General features: G+C 42.3%; 1 protein-coding gene across 2 annotated transcripts in view; it reads right to left on the bottom strand.

Annotated features, from left to right (window-relative positions):
* Positions 1-23,045, bottom strand: part of EPHA4 (EPH receptor A4) — a 105,148-nt gene that overhangs the window by 23,190 nt on the left and 58,913 nt on the right. For both annotated transcript variants that reach the window (XM_040073804.1, XM_040073805.2), the window contains 3 exons: positions 4,207-4,331; positions 2,892-3,051; positions 1,730-1,841 (listed from right to left, as the gene is read on the bottom strand). In XM_040073804.1, coding sequence (XP_039929738.1) covers positions 1,730-1,841; positions 2,892-3,051; positions 4,207-4,331 — 397 coding nt within the window. The remainder of the gene's footprint in view (positions 1-1,729; positions 1,842-2,891; positions 3,052-4,206; positions 4,332-23,045) is intronic.

Genomic DNA, 23,045 nt, shown 5'->3' on the forward strand with positions numbered 1-23,045 from the left:
AACAGTGAATGTTAAAGTAGATTCTGTTTATTGAGAGCTGCTTCCAGCTACTGGAGAGCTGTGTATTGAGGGCGATTAATTAGCAAGGCACCACGCATTAGCATGCACAGAGCAGTTTCACTGTCCTAATATTTCATTCATCTTGCTCTGTCTTTCCCCTTCCATGGCCTCTCAGAGAGACACCAGTGCAGAGCCATGGGACATTCCCAAGCCCGTGGACCACCAGGATGCTTTTATCTCCCCTGCCACCAGTGCCTGGACCGGGCTTTTGTGCCCGCTGCCCACCTGCTCTGCGGTGCCTTTGTGTGACTGCACACTCGTGGGCAGAGATAAGTGAGCAGACAGCCCTGAGCAGACCTGTCTGAGCCCAGCAGGTCCTGTCAGCACCTGGCTCCAGGCAGCCTCTCCTCTGACAGCTTTATGGCCGATCCTAACGAGAATCAATACGAGGGCAAGGGGTTGACAGTTCATTTTCTAAAGAGTGATCCATTGAGGGCCAATCACCAAGCAGTGTTTATCAGCCTTGGGAAGAGACATTTTTTTTATGGGGGGAGAAGAGGAAGGAATCATCCCAAAGCAGCTCGACAGGCTCAATTCTCCAAGGTGGCGACTCATAATTAGAAATCCAATGTATCCTGCTATCAATCCTACCTTAAATAATAAAGTGATCAATAAAAGCGGAGAGGAGATTAAGTCATCAAGCTCAGTGATGCTATTTTCTGTTGCAATGGCTTTTAATAAACCTGTCTCTCCACACCACATTTTCATATGTTCTGCTCCTCTTTCCTCTTGCCAGCATGGAGGCTTTGAGTTGAACACCCACAGAAAGCGATCACAATGCATGTCTGCTTTCCAGATATTATAGCCACAGTCACTTAACTGCTCTCTAGAACAATTTAAAGAGAGCAAATAAAGAGGAGTTTGGCTGCATTTACAGCTGATGCCATTAAACTGACCAACAGAGACTGACAAAATGTGTATCCCTCAGATCCCAAGCTTCAGATGCAGTAATGATACAACCAGTTTTATCTCAAAATTACACTGAAGCAAGATCACGCTGATCTTTTTAAATGAGATTGAACACAAAGATGAAGACAGAAACACTCAAACTGTGTTTCTGCTACACTGTCCTCCCACTCACAGGATTGTTCCTGAGCCTGGGTTGAATTTGGGAGAATGAGCAAGCACTTGGTAGAAGATCATGGTGCTGCATCGATGAAATAACCATCTAGCCAGTTCTGCTGTGTTACTGCATCTGATGCTGAATGATTGTGGCTTCCATTTTACTCTCAAATCCCCTCACACAGGAAGGACTAGTACAGACTCCTAGACCAACACAAAAATCACAGGCTTAGCAGTCTGATGGCTTAGTTAACAAAACTGCCGTTGTTTATTCCCTGTCTATCAGGAGTCAGTCCAAGAAAATCTACTGTACCCATACCCATTAAACTTAACTTCAAATTACACTAACCACAAATCTCTAGCTGGCTTGCTTCTCAATGCCAGTTATTGGAATCAGCTTTGCATTTGAAGGGCAAATAGAGCTGGAACTATTGCCATTACATCACATGCTGCTTGGTACTAATGTCGAGAAGATCAAAGCTACACGGGAGAAGGCTTGTAATGCAAATGTACTGTTTATGATGCTAATCAAGAATTTAGCTTTGTTTGGAGGAGACAAAAAGCTCTCTGATGAAAGAGAGAGGGAGAGAGAAGCTTAAGTTCTTACCTCCTGCTGATGACAAAGGCTGCAATGAGAATGACCACAAGAACAACACTGCCAGCCACTGAAACAAGAAGCACTGTGGGATTGGTACCATCGCCAATGATGGGGGAAGGAACTGAAAACAGAAAAAGGAGCATTTGTGTCAGACAACCTCAAAAAATCAACCTAGGTAGCAGTCAATGAGCTTTCTACCTTGTGAAGGCCGTTTAGAGTAGCACTCAAATCTACTTTCAGGCCTTTATTATATAGTCATTTGACACAATTTTCCAACAGGGTGCTAAGGAGCTGAAGACACGATGTTTGATAACGGTTTGGGGAACTTCAGTTCACCAGGAACAAGGACTCCCTCTCCTTCTCCCTCCAGTGTTGCTGAGTGTACAATGACTAATTTTTTTGCCTTTCTAGTTGCTTTCCACACTTTTTTCCTCCTCCATTTTCTCTCAGGGGGCCCAGATGATCACTCTGCAACTGAGAGTAAGTTATTTTAAAATGTCTACTCTCCTTCTGATGGATTGTTTTCAGTTGTTAGCATCCTGAATGATATTGCCACTAACTGGCATGACCTTAACTTGATTTAAGGAGACCTGCATGTCCAAAATAAAATAGGCTTGGTCACAGTGCCTTTCTGCCACTGAAAAGCAAACATTCTGGGGGCTAGATCTGCATGTTTCCTTGAGCAAAGTGAAAAGCCCTACTGACAACATAGTTTGAACATTCTTGTCTTTATAGAACTGTCAGAGGAAAAGTGCAAATATGGGAGCTGATGTAGGACACCTAACTGATCTATGTCGATAGCTTGTAAAGGGGAGTAACAGAGCTCTATTCTCCTTGAAATAAGATATTCCAGAAACGTGCAAATGTCTGCTCTTACAGAAAACAAAATCGCTCAAGCATCAATGGCTTCCAAGTGTTAACGAGGTGCCCGTTTCCTCATGGCACAGCGAAGTACTGCCATTGCTAGAATCTACAATACAGCATATCCAAACAGAAGTCTCGGGTCAGCCCCACGGCATCAGTACCAGCCACGTGGCCACGGGGGAACGTTTGCTCAGAGCAGACGCACCACAGCCCAAGCACCCAACGGGAAACTCCCGGCACACAGCCCAGCTACATCTGCGCTCTCTGCTCGAGGAGAAGCAGAAGAATCCAGTGGGAATGTCACTACCTGTGTTAGTGGTGAACTCGAAGGGCCCGCTGAAGTCTCCATAGCCTGCTGCTGTCCTGGCCCGCACGTGGAACACGTAGGAGGTCAGGGGGTTGAGGCCCTTGATGTCGGTGTTCCTGGAGGCCGTTTTCACGATGCGATAGCTGCGCTCGTTCTGGTCCTGCAGCACGAGAACGAGAACACAGCGGTGACGGAGCGAAAATGCCTCCCTGCACCCTGAACCCCACTGCCTCGCCAAGACAATGAGTAACAGCAAAGGAATTCTCAAAATACATCCCGAGGGCTCCTGCTGCTGGCCTTGCTCAATGCCCCAGCACTGTGTGCTGCGCAGCAAGCCAAAAAAAGAGGATGAGGCAGTAGGTACGATGCTCATATATCACTGATTATTTAAGAAGTCACACAATGAAAATCTTTGGAAAACAGCCAAGCATTCAAATAGGATCCTCTTGATGAACAAGCACATTTTACTCACACATGCTGGCACTTTCTTTTTCTTCCTACCAGCCAGAAGCCATATAAAAAAATGATAAAAACATTTTAAAAAAGAAAGGACTTGGAAAACGTCTTCCAGAGAGACCATTATTAAAAATTCTTCTATTTTTGGCTGGAAAAATCCATCAGAAAATGTAATAATCTAGCTTCCCTGCAAATCAGATGCCTTTTTCTGTATGTGGAAATCAAATAAGTGATTTTTTTTATTAAAAAAATTAGAAGTATGCATGTGCATGTGAGAGACAGTGCACGCAAGCAAAAGCAGGTAATTGTTCATTTTTGCAGAGAGCCTTCAAAGAAAATAGCTCTTTTCATAATTCCCTACTTGAGAAGTTATTTGAAGGAATAAAATCTCCCTCTAACTTGGAAAGTATGAAGAATCTAATTTTCTCTCCTCATACTCTATTAAAAGCCAGCCAGTCCACACTATCACTCTAAGCAGAAGCTGTCAGCAAACAGATCTTATTATTATGACTCTGTTATATACTTCATTATTATACTTCTGTCTATGAAGTAAAGCTAATGTCTCACTTCTGCCTAACATTATTGATTCTCATTATAAATGTGATTGCTATAAAAGCTCAGTTTCTAGGTAGGAAAGAAATAAAATAAACTCATACCATACAGCGGGAACAGCCTATGAGTCTTACTCTTTCAAGCAACCATTCAAGTGCATGAAATCCTTAATTGGATTTTATTAAACTGAATCTATTTGGTTTCAAATGATGGAATCCTATCTGGAAATAAACTGCAGTGGAACGAAGCAAAAAAGCTCTGCCCAAGCCCAAAGGGAACTCCTTGCTTGTCCATTTTTGAGCTGTACCTTTTCATAGTATTTGACCTCATACTCCAGGATGACTCCATTTGGCCTGTCAGGTTCCAGCCAAGCCAAGGCAACGCTGTGCCTTGTTATCTCCTTCGCCTGGATCAATGCAATCGGGGATGGAGCTGCCAAAAGAAAAAAATAAACATTATAAGCAATAATTTCGTTTTAATGAGGAACATGCATTTTTAGTTGTAACTTCTACAACATAAGCACTTTCAGAAACTGTGTTTTTCCTGGGGGGTGGGGGTGAGGGGAAATTAGAAGCATTAAAGATTTTTCTTGTTTTCTCTACTAAAATTACATTTAATCATCTCTAAGAAAGACTGGATTTGGATGCTGGACATTACTAGATAGGTGGGTTTGGAAGTAACAACATAGTTATCTAAACACTGCAATGTTCATGATGCCCAGGTAAAAACCTTCATAAGACATCATGGTAACTAAAAGGATCTCTTATTTTTGTCCTGCATCATTTTGGTCCACAGTAATTTTCTTCTTCCATCTACTAAAATTAATTGATGTTATTCCATTAGCTATTTACTTTAAAGGCTCTATGAAGTTCCTGAGGTACCAATCTGGTTTTCTCTAAAGCTGAGAAAACATTGACACTGAATTAAGTAAGGCCAGAGCAAAGCTGAATACATATGAATTTGGGCCCTCCCATTAAAACCAGGAAATGTGTATTTCAAGAGTCTGAGCCAATTTGTGCCTCATAACTTGTCCCGCTTATGCCCAAATCTGCCAGCAGTTCCCGGAAAATGGCCAAGGGCCAGATTCTGGCTTTGGTAGCTCCTTCCCAGCCAAAAGATACCAGAGACTGATCCACAGTGTGCCAAAATGGCATCTCCTGACCCTGTCCCATGTGGCACTGCACTGATGCCATGAATACAAAGAGCAGAATCTCACCACCAAGGCGAGGGCTGCAGCATTTTTGGAAAAACTCTACCTAGCAACAAGCTAAACTCCAAGACCCTTTAAACTGTATCTGTACAAGTAATAAAGGCTGCAATGAAGAAGATAATGAAAACATCTCTTTGTGCACGGCGCACTGTCTAAAGAGCCCCTGCTAATGCTGAAGTTCAGGTTTCTGACTGGCTGGAGGACAATGCCTTCTCCCTTTGCCTGTGATAGCAGCAGATTCATGGCTGCGCTGGGGAACGGGTTTTCTGAAGATTTATGAACCCGGCTGCCCCTTCCTTGCTGTTGTGTTGCTGTGTGGTCACATCTCTAGCCAGCTGTTATCAAGCTCTTTTGATGCTGACAATAGCTGGTATAAATGGCGGAGTCTCCAGGGATAAAAAGGGACATTCATGAAATTTTTAATCTTATCTAACAAAGCTGTCCTGTATAACCAGAGATTAGAGGTCTTCCTAAATTGAATATATTTCTTCTTTTGTCCCCTGACACTGTAGCTGCTCTTTTCCCCCAATTTCCCTTTCTTTTTGTTTCTTTTTCTGCCTTTAACTTTGGGATGATGATACATGAAAATGTTATAAAGTTTAAAGTATCCTTGAAACAGGTATCCTTGAAAACTACCAAGAAAGGCAAATAAATAAAACAGTCACTATAAATGAAAGGAAAATTGAATGTTGAAAGCCTCAAACCTACTTGACCATATCAGACAGCTCTGATGGAAGTGAAAATAACTGGTAGATGCTGCAGTCACAAAAGGGTGTCTCCTCTTGATGTGAAACCATCAGGGAGCTGCTTCCCGATTTACTATTTGACAGTTTGGCATCTCTGTTAGAAATGCCTCCAAAACCTTTATCTCTTTTTTTCTTGTCTGTCTCTCACAGGCAAAAGGCAAATACTGAATGACAGAGGAGACTATAAACACAGCCAGCGGGGAGGATCCAGGTGTGCTCCATCAAATTATATCTGTGGCACGACTGCAAACCTGCTTAATAACCTCACACTTCCTCAAGAGAGAATCAAACCTTTTTTTTAATTTCCCTCTGCAGTAAGAATACTGCTCAGCTAATAAATTAGAAATTGGATTTGTTACCCTAAAACACACACGCACATGCCATTACTGATAAACCAAGCGGAGAGAAATCTGCTTAGTTAATCGCTGCCTCATGCAGGGTAGACAAGCAATACTTTTTCCTGAGAATCTGTCATATATGCTGGTCTGACCTCAAGAACTGTAGAGAGAAAGTTCACTTTCTTCCCTTTATCCTCTCTTTAACCTCCCTGGTTTCCCATTTCATTTCAGCAGGCATCTATATTGGAATTTAGTGAGTCCTTCAATATTGGGCTGGTAAGTGCTGTATGAAAACACATTTCTTCTCTGTTGTAAAATGGCTATTTGCAGCAGAAGAATTTATATTAACTAAGCCTTCTTGTGAAAGACTCTCAGCTTTATATAGCTTAACAAGTGCTTTCTCACATTTCCCAAAAATGGACAGCTGATCTTAGGCACTACACCATGCTGGAATGAGCAATATGTTCCTGGCTTCCAGGACACAAACATGACTTGTACATCAATTCCCTCTTACCCCTTACACTTTCAAAGTTACTCCTTACACTTTTAAGAATGGCCCTATTTTTTTCCTTCCTGCCCTTTATATGCAAATTCATTCTCCTTAACTTTTAGTATCTTCTTTTGTCCTGGATTCTGCAGATGAGCTATTTGTTCCTGACTTTGTTTTGACTGCACATCCAGCCTCTCCATATGCTATACAGAAATCCTAGGAACGCCAGGGTCCAACTACAGAACTGCAAGAAGCTCTTCAGGAGTGACACCCCTGCAGCACATACCTACAACAGCCTGTGCAATAGGATGGTGAGCTGAAACTCTGAGGACCTTGAAGAACTGGACCCAGTACCTATAGGGTACTACAGTTATCCCACTGCATGGATACAAACCTGTTACCAATTCCCTTTTATTTCTCCAAGAAGCCCTACAAATCAGTTTATTTTTTTCCCTTGTTTTTCAGGATCCACCATCTGACCTGAAAGACTGGACTTCTTGGAAGAAAAAGAGTTTCTCCTTGCACATGTATTACCAAAGGGCATAAGAGTCTGGTCAATATTGTCCAGGACAAAGAGGACATCAGCCCTGCCAGCTCAACGTGGCACTCCGGGCAGCAGACACAGCCTTCTGAGTAAGCTTATGCAAAATATTTACATTCTTTTTTCTTCTGCCTTTTGCATTTAAATTGCCTCTTAGGGATGATGTGAAGATAAACATATAACATGTTGGCAAATGATGCTTTGATCACAAGCAGAATAAAAGACAGAATATTCTCTTCTATGTGCGTGGGCTAACAGTTCATTAGATGCACACATTCCTACATAAAACACAGTGAGGACAGCTTGACCAAAAAGAATAAGGTACACAATTAAGATGTTCACAGTAAGATCCCATGAAGCTTACAGAAGGGAGCAGGAGATGACTTTTTCTTTCACTATTTGCACTTTCCTCCACCTTGCTCCCTCCTTATGTTTGGAAAGGAGCAGTAAGCATTGACTTGTTCCTCAGTCATCACAACAGCAAGCTTTCTGCCACACGCGCACACACCAAGCACCAATTCCCCCACAACAGCCCATTTCACAGAATGAGGTATTTTGGTGTCTAAAAAGGGGGCTCCTCTTGAACAAAAGCACCAAGTGTAACTTTCCTGAGTTCAAAGCTCTGCAGTTTCTCTCCCTTAAAACCCCCACTCCCTACTGATGTGAATGTTGCAATTTTCTTTCATCTACTTCCTCAATAACCTGCCATTAAACACCTACTAGTAGTTTTATTACCTCAGTTCTGAGCTTGCGGCCTACAGAGAGAGAAAGAGCACAGATGTACTACAAAAACTTCACCCAAATGCCATAAAGCCATATCCCAAGGCTAGCAAGTGCTGAATTGTAGCAGTTTCGAGGCACTTTAAAGGATGGCAGAGGCAGAGTGTCAGTTTTGCATTACTGGTTCAAATTAGGAGAGGTGGGGGGGAATGGAAAGAGGAAAAAAACAGGAAATAAATAGATGCAATAAAGTCTCTGGCATGTAGGCATCCATGAATGAAAACAGCTCTTTACAAAACTACAGCACATGAGTACTCAGATATCAAAGATACACAATGCCCAGTGTTTTATTGAAGATGCCTTCTTACCCACAGCAGGGTTTACTTTCCACTCCCCATGATTTGAATTTAAATGGATCATGTTTACTCAAGGGGTCTTTCACTGACTGAAAAATATACCCACAGTTTGTACATTATCTCAGCTAAATTCAAATAACATATTTAAATTTAATTACTTGAAGCTTAGGGGTTTTCATGCTTTCCTTTATTCCCTCAATTGTACACAACACTTATTTGTTCTTATCAATGGCTATGTGCTTTGTCAAGCATCAAAATTAAATGCTTGAAAGCACTAATGATGTTACTGTGATTAAGGGTTTTTACCTTCCAGGGTAGATACTAAAAGCCTGCTCCATTATTAATTACTTAATAAAAGAAAAAAAGAAAAAAAAAAAAAAGACTTCTGTGAATCTAACACTGAAGAAAAGTCCTCTTAGAAATCAAAACAAGAAAAGAAAAGGTCTTCCTTTAAAAAATCTTATCTTGATTAGGACACAACATATTTAAGGGAACCTGGCATATTTTAGGTTTTCTCTTGGACTGTTTACCTTGTAACACTGTGGGCGTTTACATGAGATTTTGTAAATTACATTAAGAAATAATCTCAGCCGGAAAAGGATATACAACACAAAGAACCAAATATGGTTTTAATAATTTCTGAAGGCCCATGCTCTGGGCCAAATTCTGATCATTTAATTCATGTACGAGGGCATATTAATTGACTAGCTGTCACACTGACTTCAAATCGAGGCAAGGGAAAAATCTCCAGCCCCCTCTAGTTACACATACCAGAATAAATTAAAAAGAAGGTAGTTCTCTTTCACAGAATCACAGAATTGTTAGGGTCAGAAGGGACCTCCGGAAATCATCCAGCCCAATCCCCTGCCAAGGCAGGGTCACCTGGACAGGTTACATAGAAATGAATCCAAATGGGTTTGGAACGTCTCCAGAAGGGGAGACTCCGTGACCTCCCCGGGCAGCTCTTCCAGTGCTGCTCTTCCTCATGCTGAGGAACTTCTTGTTTTACTTCATGGCCGTTGCTCCTTGTCCCATCACTGGGCACCACTGAAAAGAACCTGGCACCATCCTCTTGGTACCCCACCTTGAGATCTCATTATTGCGCTAATGAATTCTCCTCAGTCTCTTCTTCTCCAGACCAACCAGGCCCAGATCCTGCAGTCTCTCCTCATAAGAGAGATTCTCCAGATTCCTCATCATCTTTGTGGCATCTACTGGACTCTCTCCAGTCGCTCCTTTTCATTTTTGTACTGGACACAGCACTCCAGATGTGGCCTCACCAGGACCAGAAAACATTTCAGCATGACCACAGGTCCAAACGTACGCAAAGCATATGTACAAGCCAGGTATGTCCATCAGGAGAAGCACAGGAAAGGCTCCTGCACACGTGTGAGGAGATTAGATGTCCGTGCACGTCTGAAGAGCCAAGCTGGAGTCTGGCGTTCCCATTCCTCACTGTCAGCATGACAGCTACGCCTTCTCCGAGGGACCTGCCAGAGTCTGTGGGCTGCCTGGGCACTTTAAAAACTAACCACATGCATATTTGGGGCTTTTTTCATTATTCCCTCTGTAAAAGTGGAGCAAACATTTGTACTAGTGATGATTGGACCATGTTAGGACTTGGACAAGGATCTAGAGGCCTGATTGCTCAACCAAGCCATTGGAAGCTTCCCAAGGCATTCCCAAGTCCTCTGTCTTCCCACCGTCTGCCTCTCCTTCCCCCAGGAATGACGACTGGCGAGGAACACCTCCCAGCTTGGAGAGGGAGACATGCCAAGATTCAGGCCAGCATTTTCACACTTTCAGCGTTTAAAGCAAAGACTTTAAATCTCCGCCTGTGGAGTAAAGCGCCCAAGGTTCTCCGCCCACACGTGAAAATCCTGGCCGGCGCAGTGAGAAGCAGGGTGACAGCTGAGCTTGGCCTCTTGCTCCCAATCCTTTTATCCAGCCCTAATGCTGCTGAACTGAACTTTCCCTCCTTGCTGCTAGAAATCAGACTGCTGAAGGAAAGCACCAACTTGGCCACAGGATATTCTCACAGGACACCTTCATCCCAAAATAACAGGCACAAGGGATCTTCCCTTACTTTCCAGGCTCTGCAACCCAGTCACAGACCTATGAGAAAAACAAGTGACAGGCTCTCAAACCTAGGGACCAGCTCACATCAGTTGTTTATAATGATGTGTTCATAAAGAAACGGGCTAGAAAATGAGATTTTAAAGACTGTTAACACAGTATTATTATGTTTTAAACATTTCCTCTGTTTAAAAGTTTTCAATTTTTTGCCTCTCCCAAAAGAACCTGTGCTGCAAATCTTGCCAAACCACAAAAGCTGGCTCTGACTTGCATCAAATCAAAAGCTTGAAGGAAAACCCAGGCTCTCAGCAGCAACAAATAGTAGTATTTGGGGATTATTAGAGTGCTGTACTTTTACTACCTAAGCCCAGCTTCATTTCTTGGCGTCTTGCAGTGGCTGCTAAGGATCCACAAAGAGCCTGTGTATTTTCTAGCCTGCACATCCAGTTCTGTGTCACTTTTAACACAGACTACTTCAACATATCAGAACTGCTCTATTTAGATCAAAACTATTATAGTAACTGAGATGTACCACAGTTCCCTGTGGTTTACATCAGAAATGGAGGATGAAGAAGATTTTGCATGCCCAGGAGATGGCTTGTTCTGGCGATCAAAGAGGACCAGCTCTTGACAGCAATACACTATTTTCAGGTACTGACTCCTCCAATTCTGAAGGCCAAATAATGATGTCAGCTTATGCAATGCAGGTCTGGAATTACTCCAAAGATCTGAATCTGCAATTTACAATCCCAAAGATTGCCTTAAACCAAAAGATTATAGAATCTACATAGCATTTAGAAAGATATTTGTATTACAACTCAAGCATGGGGTCTGTTTCGTCTGAAAACTGCTTGTTTTCTTTCTGCTAGCTTGCTAAGAAATCCTGTTGGCATGTTCTGACAAGGATAACTTAATAGTTGCCAACAGAAACATGGCAGAATACCGTGTATTTCCTGTATGTATGAATGCCAGTTTAAAACAAACAGGAAAACAAGCCTTTCAGTTGGAAGGCAATTTATAAAAATCTATCTGAACATCAGCACCGAAACATTTCTAAATGCTAGAATGATTAACATGGAAGGGTGAACATACTTCAAGCTGGGAGTTCCTCTAGAAACTCTAGAGCTATAAGTAATTTGTTAAGATGGGGAATTAGTCAGCAGCTGTCTGACCCGAGCAGGTTTGGAGCCACTGGTCACAAAGCAGGTCACGTTGCAGTTACTCTTCCCTCTAGCTGAGCTTGGAATCTGACCCAGTATAAACAACAATAAATTTTGTAGCCTAAAGAAGCCAACACTGATGCTCCACTGCATTATATTAGCTTGAGAGAAGCAGAAAAAAATGGGCCAGGCAGTCCAGACAAAGAGAAAGTGCTGTGGGCCAGAGCTGCCACACTTAGAGGTAAGACCCCAGGACCTGAATTTGGGTGAGACACTTGTGGGAAGGACGTGCTGTAATCATCCTCTTACTTCTCAGATGCTGGTCCAAGCAAGCACAGACCAGTAGAAACCCCTGATGCTGTGACACAATGTACAGCACCCTTGAGGACAGTGGCTCTGGGGGAGCTGAAAGGAGGAATTAGAGACCATAAACCCTAGTTATTAAAGGGGATAATAATGTTGGAAATGGAGCATTCCTCAACAGTTCGAAATAAGTAGTCTGTAGCAAAATGCCCCACTTAGCATCTTTCCCTCAGGGCAACTCTGCCTCACTCACATGCCCTGCTGTTCCTCCCGGGAAGCCAGAAGTAGCCAGAGTTAATTCCCCCCCAGAAATAGCCTGTCTTTCACCCATGTACCGCTGCACAGGAGGAGGATCTGCTGAGCTGCCTTTTCTAAACCAATTCCACAACCCCCCAGCCCTTTCCACCAGGAAATCAAAGCTACCCTTAAAGAAACACCAGTTACCCTCAAATGAGACCCTTATCCCATTCTCTAAGCCCTTCCTCAAGCCTAACAACCATCCAGCTACTCCTCCTTCATCTGGCCATCCTCCTGCCCAGTTAGGACATGTCTGCACACACGTCATGAGTCAACACACAAGAGGGGAAAAGCTATTCTTAAATTGTACAGAACCAATGAAATAACTTAATGTAACTGTTCCCTGCAAACCACTTGTTGTGTGCAGCTTTCAAACCTTACAACAGTGTTTCAATAATCCACAGAAAAACATCAAAAAATATTAACCCTGCTGTTGTAGTAGCCCAAAGGGACAACCCTTTGTCTCACAGGGCACAGGACAGCTTCCACCTGATGCTCCCCATGTCTGTATCTATTAACAGAAAACCTCATTTCTGATCCCTGGTCCTTTCTTAAACTTACCACCAAGTCACCTGAGCACGTGGTTACTCCAACAGTTATGACATAATTAATCCATTATGGGGCAAATGTGTGATTTGACACCCGAGGCAACACATCTAATGCTGCTTTTCCTGGTTCTCACACAGTTACCTTTTATTTACTTGAAACATGGATGTCTAGATGATGTATATATATATGTGCTAAATAATGTCCTTGGTCACTTACCTTCAACATTAAGAATATTAGATTTTGTAAAAAGTTCTGCTTAAAAGCCTTTTTAAAATCCAGACAAACAGAAGCCTCTGCCCTATTCGCCACTTAGATGCCTTGGAAACACTGAACTATCTTCTAAACAAAATAAATAAATAAATGGCATGACTCATTCTGCTAAAGCAGCATTCGCTATTTTAATAAATAGATTTGGCCACATTGCCTCATCCTGGCTTCTGAAGTGCATCAGTAATGGCAGAGACTTAGACTTTGCCATCTGGGTTTCTCAGATCAATCATCTAAAGTCAGAAATGGCAAGATTCTTGGGGGAAGAAAAAGTAATAAAATTATAAACATTTTATTTCCACTGTGATTCACAGCTCCAGCAGCAACTGCAGGCTGGGTCTCAACTGTGCCCTCCTGAGCCTGCAGCACCCAACAGAATCCAAACACACAACTCACTCAACAATAAAAATCACACTTCTCATCTTGACACTTGAGAGCATAAATTGTTTCAAAGCCACCAAAGGTAAGGAACTTCAGCCATATTTAGTTTCAGCTCCATCACACAGAATAAGCTGGTGCAGAAGGTTTGCATTTATGTATTTACATTTCAGCTGAAGAAGCTATAAATTTTAATTATAGTTGATATGAAGAGCATTCAGTTGGAACTCTGGTGAAGTACCTTCTGTACTAAGGTTAGATGGATCTGACATAACACCTGATCTGTCTCTGTGCTGTTGAGAAATGCTTGAGACTGAATCAAGGTTTGGGTTTTCTGAGCTCAGGTTAGTAGCACTTTGTGAAGGACACTGCTCTGACAGCACTTGGAGATCCCCGTTCTTCCAGAATGCTGTAAGACACTCTGCCGTACTCCCCCACCAAAGTATCTCTTCTCCAGGGAACAAAGATACCCTGTGCTTTTGGAAAGTACCACGGAGAATCAGACTGCAGCACACTTAACTCACACTTGGAGCTCTCCCACCAGGTCCTTTCACTGGAACTGAATCAAACCCCCTTTCCTTCACCCACAACAGGCAGATTTGTTCAGGAAATTAAAAATCATTAATAGACCCAATGAGAGAGAAAAAGTTCTGCACACAGTGTTGCTGCAAAAAGCAAAATTACCTATGTTTGCCATTCATTAAAAAAACAAAAAAAAAGTGATGAGGTACAAACTGGGGAAGAGTCCTAAGCTTCCTGAAACACATAAACCTTAAAATTAAAATCTTAGTTCATGATGTCAGTAGCCAATTACATCATAGGTGGCACATAATTAAACTTATAAAGGGGTTTCATTATTTTGGTTTTATGCTGGATACTGAAAACCAGTGCATTATTTGTTTTAAAACTGTGTCAACTGGAAAAACCCCAAGTGGAATCAGCAATTAAATATTAAAGGTGACAGCCTCAGTGTAAAACACTCCAAAGAATAACTGGTTTCCTGTGCAATGCAAGTGCCATTACAAAGTCTGAAAAATTTCAATCCTAAAAATAAATAAATAAAAATTAAAAAAAAATAAAAATTAACCTTGTGAGCTTATGAGGATGTTGAGCTGTATGAAGACCAGCCAGATTTATATTCTGGAAGAGTAGGGCAAATAAAAGCCCATGAAAACAATAATTTGTGCAGCAGTCGAACAGACTGGTCTGTATTCTGAATACGGACCTTTGTTTCCAGTCCCGTATTCCAGCAGATAGGATGACACTGAGAGGAGCCCACCCCAGCTCCTGAGGTGATTTCTCCATCAGGACTTTCCTCCCCACCTCAGCCAGGGCTCCTAAGGGTACTGCAGGGTGGAACTGAGACATGCACAGGATATGGACTGAAAGTTAAAACAAGTTTCCTTCAAAACCTGCAGCTCAAAAATAATTTCTTCTTGCAACAGCACGCAAACCCTCTTTCAATGTTATTTCTCTCCTCCCTGAAAGGTTCACTGTTACGGTTTTAGTTCATTTTTGTCATCAAGGTCCAAATATTTATCATCTTCTCATTTAATCCAGGTGAAGCTGGTACCTTCCATTTAAGGATCACTCAGACCAAAAATAAGCTAGGGAAGTCCTGTGCTACAGAGCCCTTCTGCGTGCAGCTTGTCAGTGCAACAAATATGAATAAAAATATTCTCCGGTTAAAGCAAAATGCCACTTGTGCAAGCAGTGCTGAGAAGTCTCCTTTTGAGCCAGTCCACCCTTTTCACATCATTTTTTTTTTTCCCAGTCCTTCCACAATTACAGCTTTAACCGTCAGCACAGGCAGCAGTGAAAAGCAAGAGGCTCTTGCAAAGGCACCACTGGGTCTGCACCCCCTGTCTGGAGAGCCACGGAGAGCCCACAAATCCCTGCAGCTCCTCCAGGACTCCCCTTGGCTGCTCCATCCCTGAGTGCCAGGGAGCATGAAAAATTCGGGATTTAACACTCAGCCACTTACACATTCCAGTCACTTTCTGCCTTATTTATGTGCATGCACAATATCCTGATAAACTATAAGGGAGGCTGCGGCTACTCCATCTGCATTCCCTTTTATGCTGGAAAGATAAATTGGGGCTGATTCAGAGGACAGATTTAAAGAACGCAGTCTGTTACCGAGACAAGCGCAATCTTCCCAGGGAGCCCTTGTAGCGGGGTTGTCTCCAGATCATTCCTTGATTTGTTTGCTAAAATAAATGGGACAGCACACAAAACTCAATTCATATACGAGACACCTCTTCCAGCCCACTATACTTTCCTGTTTTGCTTAGTCAAAACTGTCTTGTTCTATTCTCTCTCGGTCAGACCACTTAATGGCAACGTGGAAAATTAAAAATAATAAAAAGCCAATTAAAAATTTCAGTGCTTTCCTTTTAGGCCTTGGTAATCTATGGAACTGGAAGACATTTATATCCAAAGCACATAACAGTTTAAGGGTTTTTCTGACTGTAATAATCCATGGATACTTTCAATGGATTTTAATACAGACAAAACCAAAGATATTTTATGGAGCAGTAGAAGAATTTAATAAAAAAATCAGAATCAGTCAATTGTCTTTTTAAGACTAGGTGATAGAATTCGATAGCAGGGATAAAAGTCCTAATAAACTCTGCAGGAACAGTTCAGAAGGCTGAGACAAAAAGCTATAATTTCCTTTTAAATTAACAGTAGGATTTTTCCATAAGGGACAGCTTGAAATACAAATGACCACAGGAATAAAATACAAATGCTTGAGCTTCCTACATCTCTTTTGACTGCATTTAAAAAAGTAAATACAAAGCCATGGTCAACTTTTGTTATCACTAGTTTCCAAACCACAGCTTTCAGAGACCCTGAATCCATTCCCAGGGTGCACTTGAAGTTCTGGGGCTCTGGTTCTTGAATTTAGTAATGAAGGCAGATTACCTTAATCTAAGGAGACGCCATGAAATCCTTCAAGTGCACACAGAGAGAGGCTACGCATTTGCCCACTGTGTTTGGGAGGGGAAGCCCACTGGAGCCCTGCCATGATAATAAAGCGCTCCCTGCACACCAGTTCACACGTGGGGCTAAATCTGAAGTGACATTTCTCAATGAAAGAAGCAGTATTCACTCGTGTGCTCAGCATTTTGATGTCCACCAGAATCTAGCAAACATGATTACAGGGAGCCAAGCAGGCATGCCACAGCTCTATTTAGCCTTCATGGTTTAGCGTAACGCTGTGCAACATATAAATAAAATATAACGGGCTGCCCTGGGATGGCATTCTGGGAGTGGGATTTCATGCATATGGATGGACTTGACACACATTTCACAAGGACAGAATATTTGAACCAGAATGGGCTGCTTCACCCACCCTTTGGGGTCAGTTCAGCATCCTGCCCTCCAAACTATGAGCCAATGCAGAAACTTTTGGGCTTCAGGGACTAGTGATGTTTATTTGTGCTACTCTGCATGGCATTTTAATTAGTAACTGTGTGGATTTAAAAACAGTGAATGGACACACAGGGGCAGTTGTGCAGCCTAGCTTTTGTGTTTCTACTCTCTCAAAAAAATCCTGTTTGAGGACATCAGCAGGGGGTTAATGGAAGCTTTGATAAAGTTCTCTGAAGCCTTTTATTGTTGCTGAACTACCCACTGGACTCTGCTGTCTCTCTGGCTGCTTTCCAATTTATTTAGTCAGCTGCAAAAACAACTAGAGAATTTAGAAGCCCATCTAAACATTCAGTAGCCACAAAAATTTTGGGGCAAATTGTCCACATGAAAATATTTCTGTGCCGGTTGCTTATGGGAAGCACTCACTCTGATCATCAAGCTCCATGAATAGGAAATGTCAGTGTGCTGCCAGGGAAAGTGAGCACACAGTTAAATAGTCCAGGGCAAATAAGAGCTGCAGGACCGCATCTCCATCTCTGTCAGTTTGGTAACTATTCGTCTGTACCAACATCACTGAGACCAGAATTTTATGCTTCCTTGAAATAAATTTGTATGACTTAAATATGATCGACACCACCCAATGCTGAAATCAAGCATCTCTTTCCCTAGGAGGATGTGTAACTAACCTCCATTTTCCATAGCAAACCACGAGAGCTCTTTAAAAATGTGACCAAACTTTTATTTAAATGCTGCAATTACATCTTGGCTCTATCTGATGTGCAGCTTGTCTAAGCTGTTCACTGAACCCTGAAGCTGGTTATTTACTAAGGATCTTTAGAAAGAACTTTTTTTTTTTCCTTCCGACCAAGACTTGTATCCCCCACCTTGAATACAAATTCATGGAAATGGGTGGTGCAGACGGCTTTGCCAGAAAGCAGGCAGTTGTTATTTTAATTATTATTTCTTTGTGGAATGCTGCAGTTACCTTAAAATAATAATTTAATCCTTCTCAACAATAGTTTTCCCAGTTTTGTTTTCAAGACGGGAGCACGTATGCCTATAACTACATATTTATTACAGACCATCAGTTAAAGCCTCTGCAAGAACACGGAGCTGTTAAGAAACTCCCACTTGCATCTGCCAGCTTGGAGAAGCTCCTTACTCAGACACTTAAACTTACACACGTAATTAAACGTGCAGCAGAAGAAACCCGAGGCAATCAACACATGACATCAAGTCTCTGAGAAATCTCATGCTTAATGCTGAAAAGCATTCCCCACTGTTCAGTTCCACACAATTCCCAAATTTCTAGCACTAGGATCACTTTTCTTTCTGGATCTCCTACTGCATTAATATTTGAAGGATCCAAAATATATCATTTGGTTTGCTTCAGAAGTCTTCACAGTAACTACTTTCAATGTAAATCTTCAGACGTCCAAAGCCAAAGCACAAGCACCTTTGAAAAGCAAAGCAGGGGAAGAAAAGCAGGTGGCTGTCCTGCACATCCTGGCAGGTCACCTCACCCATCAGGGCAGGTGACACCCAGCAACAGCGGGCAGCTTGTCCCAACCCTCCTGCTTGAACAAGCGTGTGCAGGGCGGGATCGCTGCTCATGTCTAGCAGAAAAATGTGAAGCCTTAGAAACCCCACTCATTTAGATTCAAAATGAGAAAGTTGCATATCATTACCCTGGAATTCTGCAAGACGCTGTAAGAAATCACTCAGAGTGTCACGCTCATGGATCAACCCTTTTCCAAGTCCTTGCTTACTAGGTTTGATTTTCTTTCCTGCTGAATTCAGGCTTGACACAGCTCCATTTGGGGAATAAGGAGACTGCTGGTCTATCATCCTTAGTACAAACACCTAAAAGCAAAGTAAGAACACCCCTTTGCAACACCCCTTTCCCATTACTCTGACATTACCCTGAAGAAAGAATGCATCCACTAGCATCACACACACTTCCCATGCTCTGGACAGCTGGCATGCATCCAGATGTTTGCCAAGAGATTATTTTAAAACAGGCCTGTTGGGAACTGGGTGGCCAGGGTGCTGTGGCTGTTTATACACACCCAGCTACGTGCATGAGTTTCCTCACGGGTTTGTGTGCCTGAAAAAGGACTTCTGGAACAGGCTATTTGTATCCTTTGGCTGCAGGGAACAAGTAACTGGAAAGGGTGGGACTGTGCTGGGAGCAAATACTTAGAATAAAAATAAAAAACTAAATTGACTCTTGGGTGCCTGTGAAGGCTACAGCCAGACCAGCTGTGCCCAGCATCTGGAGTGCCACTCTCCGCTCTGCTTGGCAGAGATACAAACTCACCCTCCTGCACCTCTCCCAGGCTGAGCCATCCAGCTGGATGCCACCTCAACACTCTCCAAAGGTCCAAAGGCTCCTGAGGTCCAGCCTGGCCCAGCACCTCAATCCTTCCTTCCACAAAGCCCTGAAGCCCAGCAGCAGGGCCCTGTCCCCACGTCACCCACGGGAACACGGCAGGGGCCGGGCTGAGCCCACCCGCCGTGGAAGGGGAGCTGACACGCGCCAGCACCCCGGCAGCCTCACCAGGCACCAGGGAAGGGAAGGGGCATGCAGCACAGAAAATGACTTATTTTGCCAGCTTACACTATTTCATAGGGTCTGTGAAACTGTGACACAAGTGCATGATGAATTCTGTCTTCACATTCACAGAGCTCCTTTGCTGGCTGTTTGGAGATGAAGTCTTCCTTGGGGTTATACAGCCCTTCAAAAATTATGTTTCAACACAACGATAAACAGCTCTTCACCAGGACTGCATTAAAAAAAAGAACCTTTTCTTGCAAGAGCTGAGCATAAAACTAGCAGCCTAAATGACTACAGACCTTGCGATTTTTAAAATCTAGATTAACTTCTTCCAGCACCTCCCTATCGACAAGAATCTTAATATGCACATAAATATCACCACATACAAAATCAAAAAATGTTATGTTCACTCTCAGCAAACAGAAATTATTTACTATTCCTTATACTGAAACCAGGATTACACACAAAGGACATGTGGGAGCTAGAGAATCAGCTGGATCGATCAACCTTCAGAGTAACTGTTAATTTTATTTTTCAGTAGTAGTTTAAGGGTGTTCATGCAGTCACCTAAAGAAAGCTCTGTGACTGAAATCTACTTAACAATGTCTTTTGATGTTTCACTACAGAGCAATCTTTTATAGGTAAGTTATAAATATCCAGGAAAATAGAACATTAAAAAGAAAATACTAAAATCCTTCACTTTCCTGGCCTTGGCATGCATTGCTTGTGATCTGCCTGAGCAACTATTATTTTTTTTTGACACGAGGAGTGCACACTGACCAAGGGCAATGTATGTCCATGAATTTTTACTGCCTGCAAATGTAGCTCAGCACAGGCTAAATCACACTGGCATAATGTAAGACCTTATATGCATTTTCTGTGCTATTCTGTACAATACGTGAGGACTGCTAATCAGCATTTGAAAGGAAACGTGGGCTTTCAAAGAAGACCCACCAAAATGCAAAATGGGAATATACATTCCCCTACCAAAAAGTCCAGTAGAACTTATGAGTCATAACTCCCACTTCTCTCCCCCCTACCCCTGCCATTCCTGACTTAAAATACCATCATCCTCAAAGGACTGGGATCTTTCAGGTTTGGGTTTGTTTTGTTTTTTTTTTCCTTTTAGTAAAGGAATTAAGAAAATAAATAACAAACAAACCTAAAGGCTAAATAAAACTGAGTAACAGCTGACATTTCCCTTCCCTGCACTGCAAGTCAGTATTTTGGGTTCACCACCACTGCAGCCTGTCCCAGAAGAGTACTCAATTCACATGGATCTTCTCGGGGGATGCTGAAATCCTGGTGGCACCGTGACCCACTGTAGTTCCTGCCTGGAAAGGGACACTGAAGCCCTGCAGGGCTCTGAGTGATGCTGTGGGAGCAGGGGAGCACTCAGGAGAGGGGGAAGGACTGCAGCACCACCAGCGAGCCTGCTGTGCCCAGGGATGAGGCAGCTCTGAGATGGAGAACACACCGCTGGCACAGGCCAGGAGAGGGGCACCGCACAGACAAAGGGCTGGGCAGCGGAGAGACAACAGCAGGAGGAACAACCGGGACAGAGAGCCTGAGATATGCTCAACAATGATCATTTCTTGATCCTGAGCACAGGCAGCTTGAAAATCGAGGGTGATGTAAAGGGAGAAGAAGTAACTTTATCTATTTATACTCTATTTTCATGGTAATTGGCACATCCTGCATCCATCTAGCTCTGCCGATCTATTTAAGGAAACACGGAGCACAAGGTAACCTAACAAGGTAACAAATCACCAGGCAGTTTATTCAGAAATATCAACTGCTTTAACTCCAAGCAGCAAAGGAGCAAGCAGGACACCCATCCCACATAAAACGCAAACAAAACAAAGGGAGCCGAGCAAGCAGGATAATAAGTCTGGATTTTAAATCTCATTTAAGCCCGTGCAGGCTCTGCTCCCCTGCCTTACAAATGCCTTTAGCACCCCTGCAAAAACCTTGTCCCAGTGGCACTGCCCCCTCGGACGGGCACAGAGGGACTGAGCATGGAACCTGCCTCTCAGGCTGGAGACACAAACAGCTCAGCTGTTTAATCCTTAATAAAAATATAAACTGTTCAGCACCTCTTCAAAAAAAACCACGCAAGCTTCCTGCATGCTGTGAACAAGATCTCTTTATTAAGAGCTTTACTTTTAATTTTGAACAGCTTTGCAGAATTAGCACAAAAACCCCACAACCAACAAGCCTGGAGATTTCTGAGCTACTCAGTCAACAGCCTGATAGCGTTCCTCATTGAAATTAGCTTCTCCTAGCAGCATCACATGAGAATTGCTGGACTGCATCTCTTCCACACATCATTTCACAATTTTTTAAAGCCCAAAAGCCACCACTGCTGGCGGTGAGACCCGCAATACCAGCACTTACATACTCATTGTGCTAAAGACACTGGCTCCAGGTTTCAGCAGCTCAGTGTTCCATCCTTGCTTTTTCTATTTTTTTTTAATCTCATCTGAGAAAAGAGTAATGGTTCCCAACTCAAAAAAAAACAAAAAAAAAGGCAATTATACTAAACATGCAGAACAATGAGCTGAATTCATTCAAAATTCTTAAAATGTCACAACACTGAAGTGTTTCACTAGGAGATAGAAATTTTAACTTATTCAAAGTCTGAAATTTAGCTTTTTTTTTTTTTTTTTTTAAAAAAAAAGCAAGCTATAAAAGCCAATACCTTTTCCAAAGAAGCAGAAAAAAAACTTTTTCAAACAATTTTTGATCCTGCTTTGAATAGCAAATCTTATTTTCATTTAAACACTTTTCTGTAGGTATTGGAAACTGAAAAGAGTTTCTAAACGAAGAGTGGAAAGTAAACTGCCTCATTTCATTATCTCAGGAGTGAAACAACAAAAGCAAACAAAAACCCACCTGTGCTTTTCAACTGCACCTTTGATGTCAGTGCAACGCATTCCATCAATTTTGTGCTGAATATACCACAAGCGATTTCTCATTGCTTTCTGCCTGTCTCCAAATGCTCACTTTCCACAGGGGTGGGCACCGAGCAGACACACAGACACCCGGACTCCTGCTTCTCACGTCAAAAACTGCTTCGAAAATCTCTGCCTATTTTCTTCAGCTCATACAGTTGCATATTTAGATGGTCAAGTTTGTCATGAGGAAGAACTCCTGGTCCTTTGCCTACTTACAGTTTCTGCTGAATTTAACTCAGAGATGCACCTCTTGCAAAGAGGTCCAGCAAATTCTCCAGAAGACAACCCAAAAGCATATGTAAAGAACTAAAAAATAAAATCCCCATATTGACATCTTTTTTTCAAGTCTGGGAAGCACAAGAGAGCACAACTAATGAAGTAATTTACAAATTTTCAGTGTTGGTGGCTTCATTTTTATTAGTAAAACAGGGAAGAAATGCTATTAAGGGAGGAGCTTGGCTCCAATATGAATTTACAATTGCCTTAAAAAAATTAAGGTAGCTTTACATTAGTGTAAGAAAGGTGCAAGATCAAAACCAAGCCTGTGGCGGTGCTCCATCATGACATGATTTCTTTATAATGAAATATAGTGAAAGAAAATTAGTGGCACAAGGATTTTAATGCACTCCAGACATACATTTACAATGATTAAACAGATCAGTACTTGTAAAACCCAAGGGTCTAACTTTACAAACCTTTACTCAAGCAAGCAGTTTTACCAAAATCAATGGGATTATTTGCATATGTAAGGCTATTTATCTCCGCTGGGATCTGTAGGTTTAGGCCACACATTTCTATTTAGATCTTCTATGCAGCAGAAACC

Source organism: Hirundo rustica, chromosome 10 (assembly GCF_015227805.2).
Source record: "Hirundo rustica isolate bHirRus1 chromosome 10, bHirRus1.pri.v3, whole genome shotgun sequence".
NCBI lineage: Eukaryota > Metazoa > Chordata > Aves > Passeriformes > Hirundinidae > Hirundo > Hirundo rustica.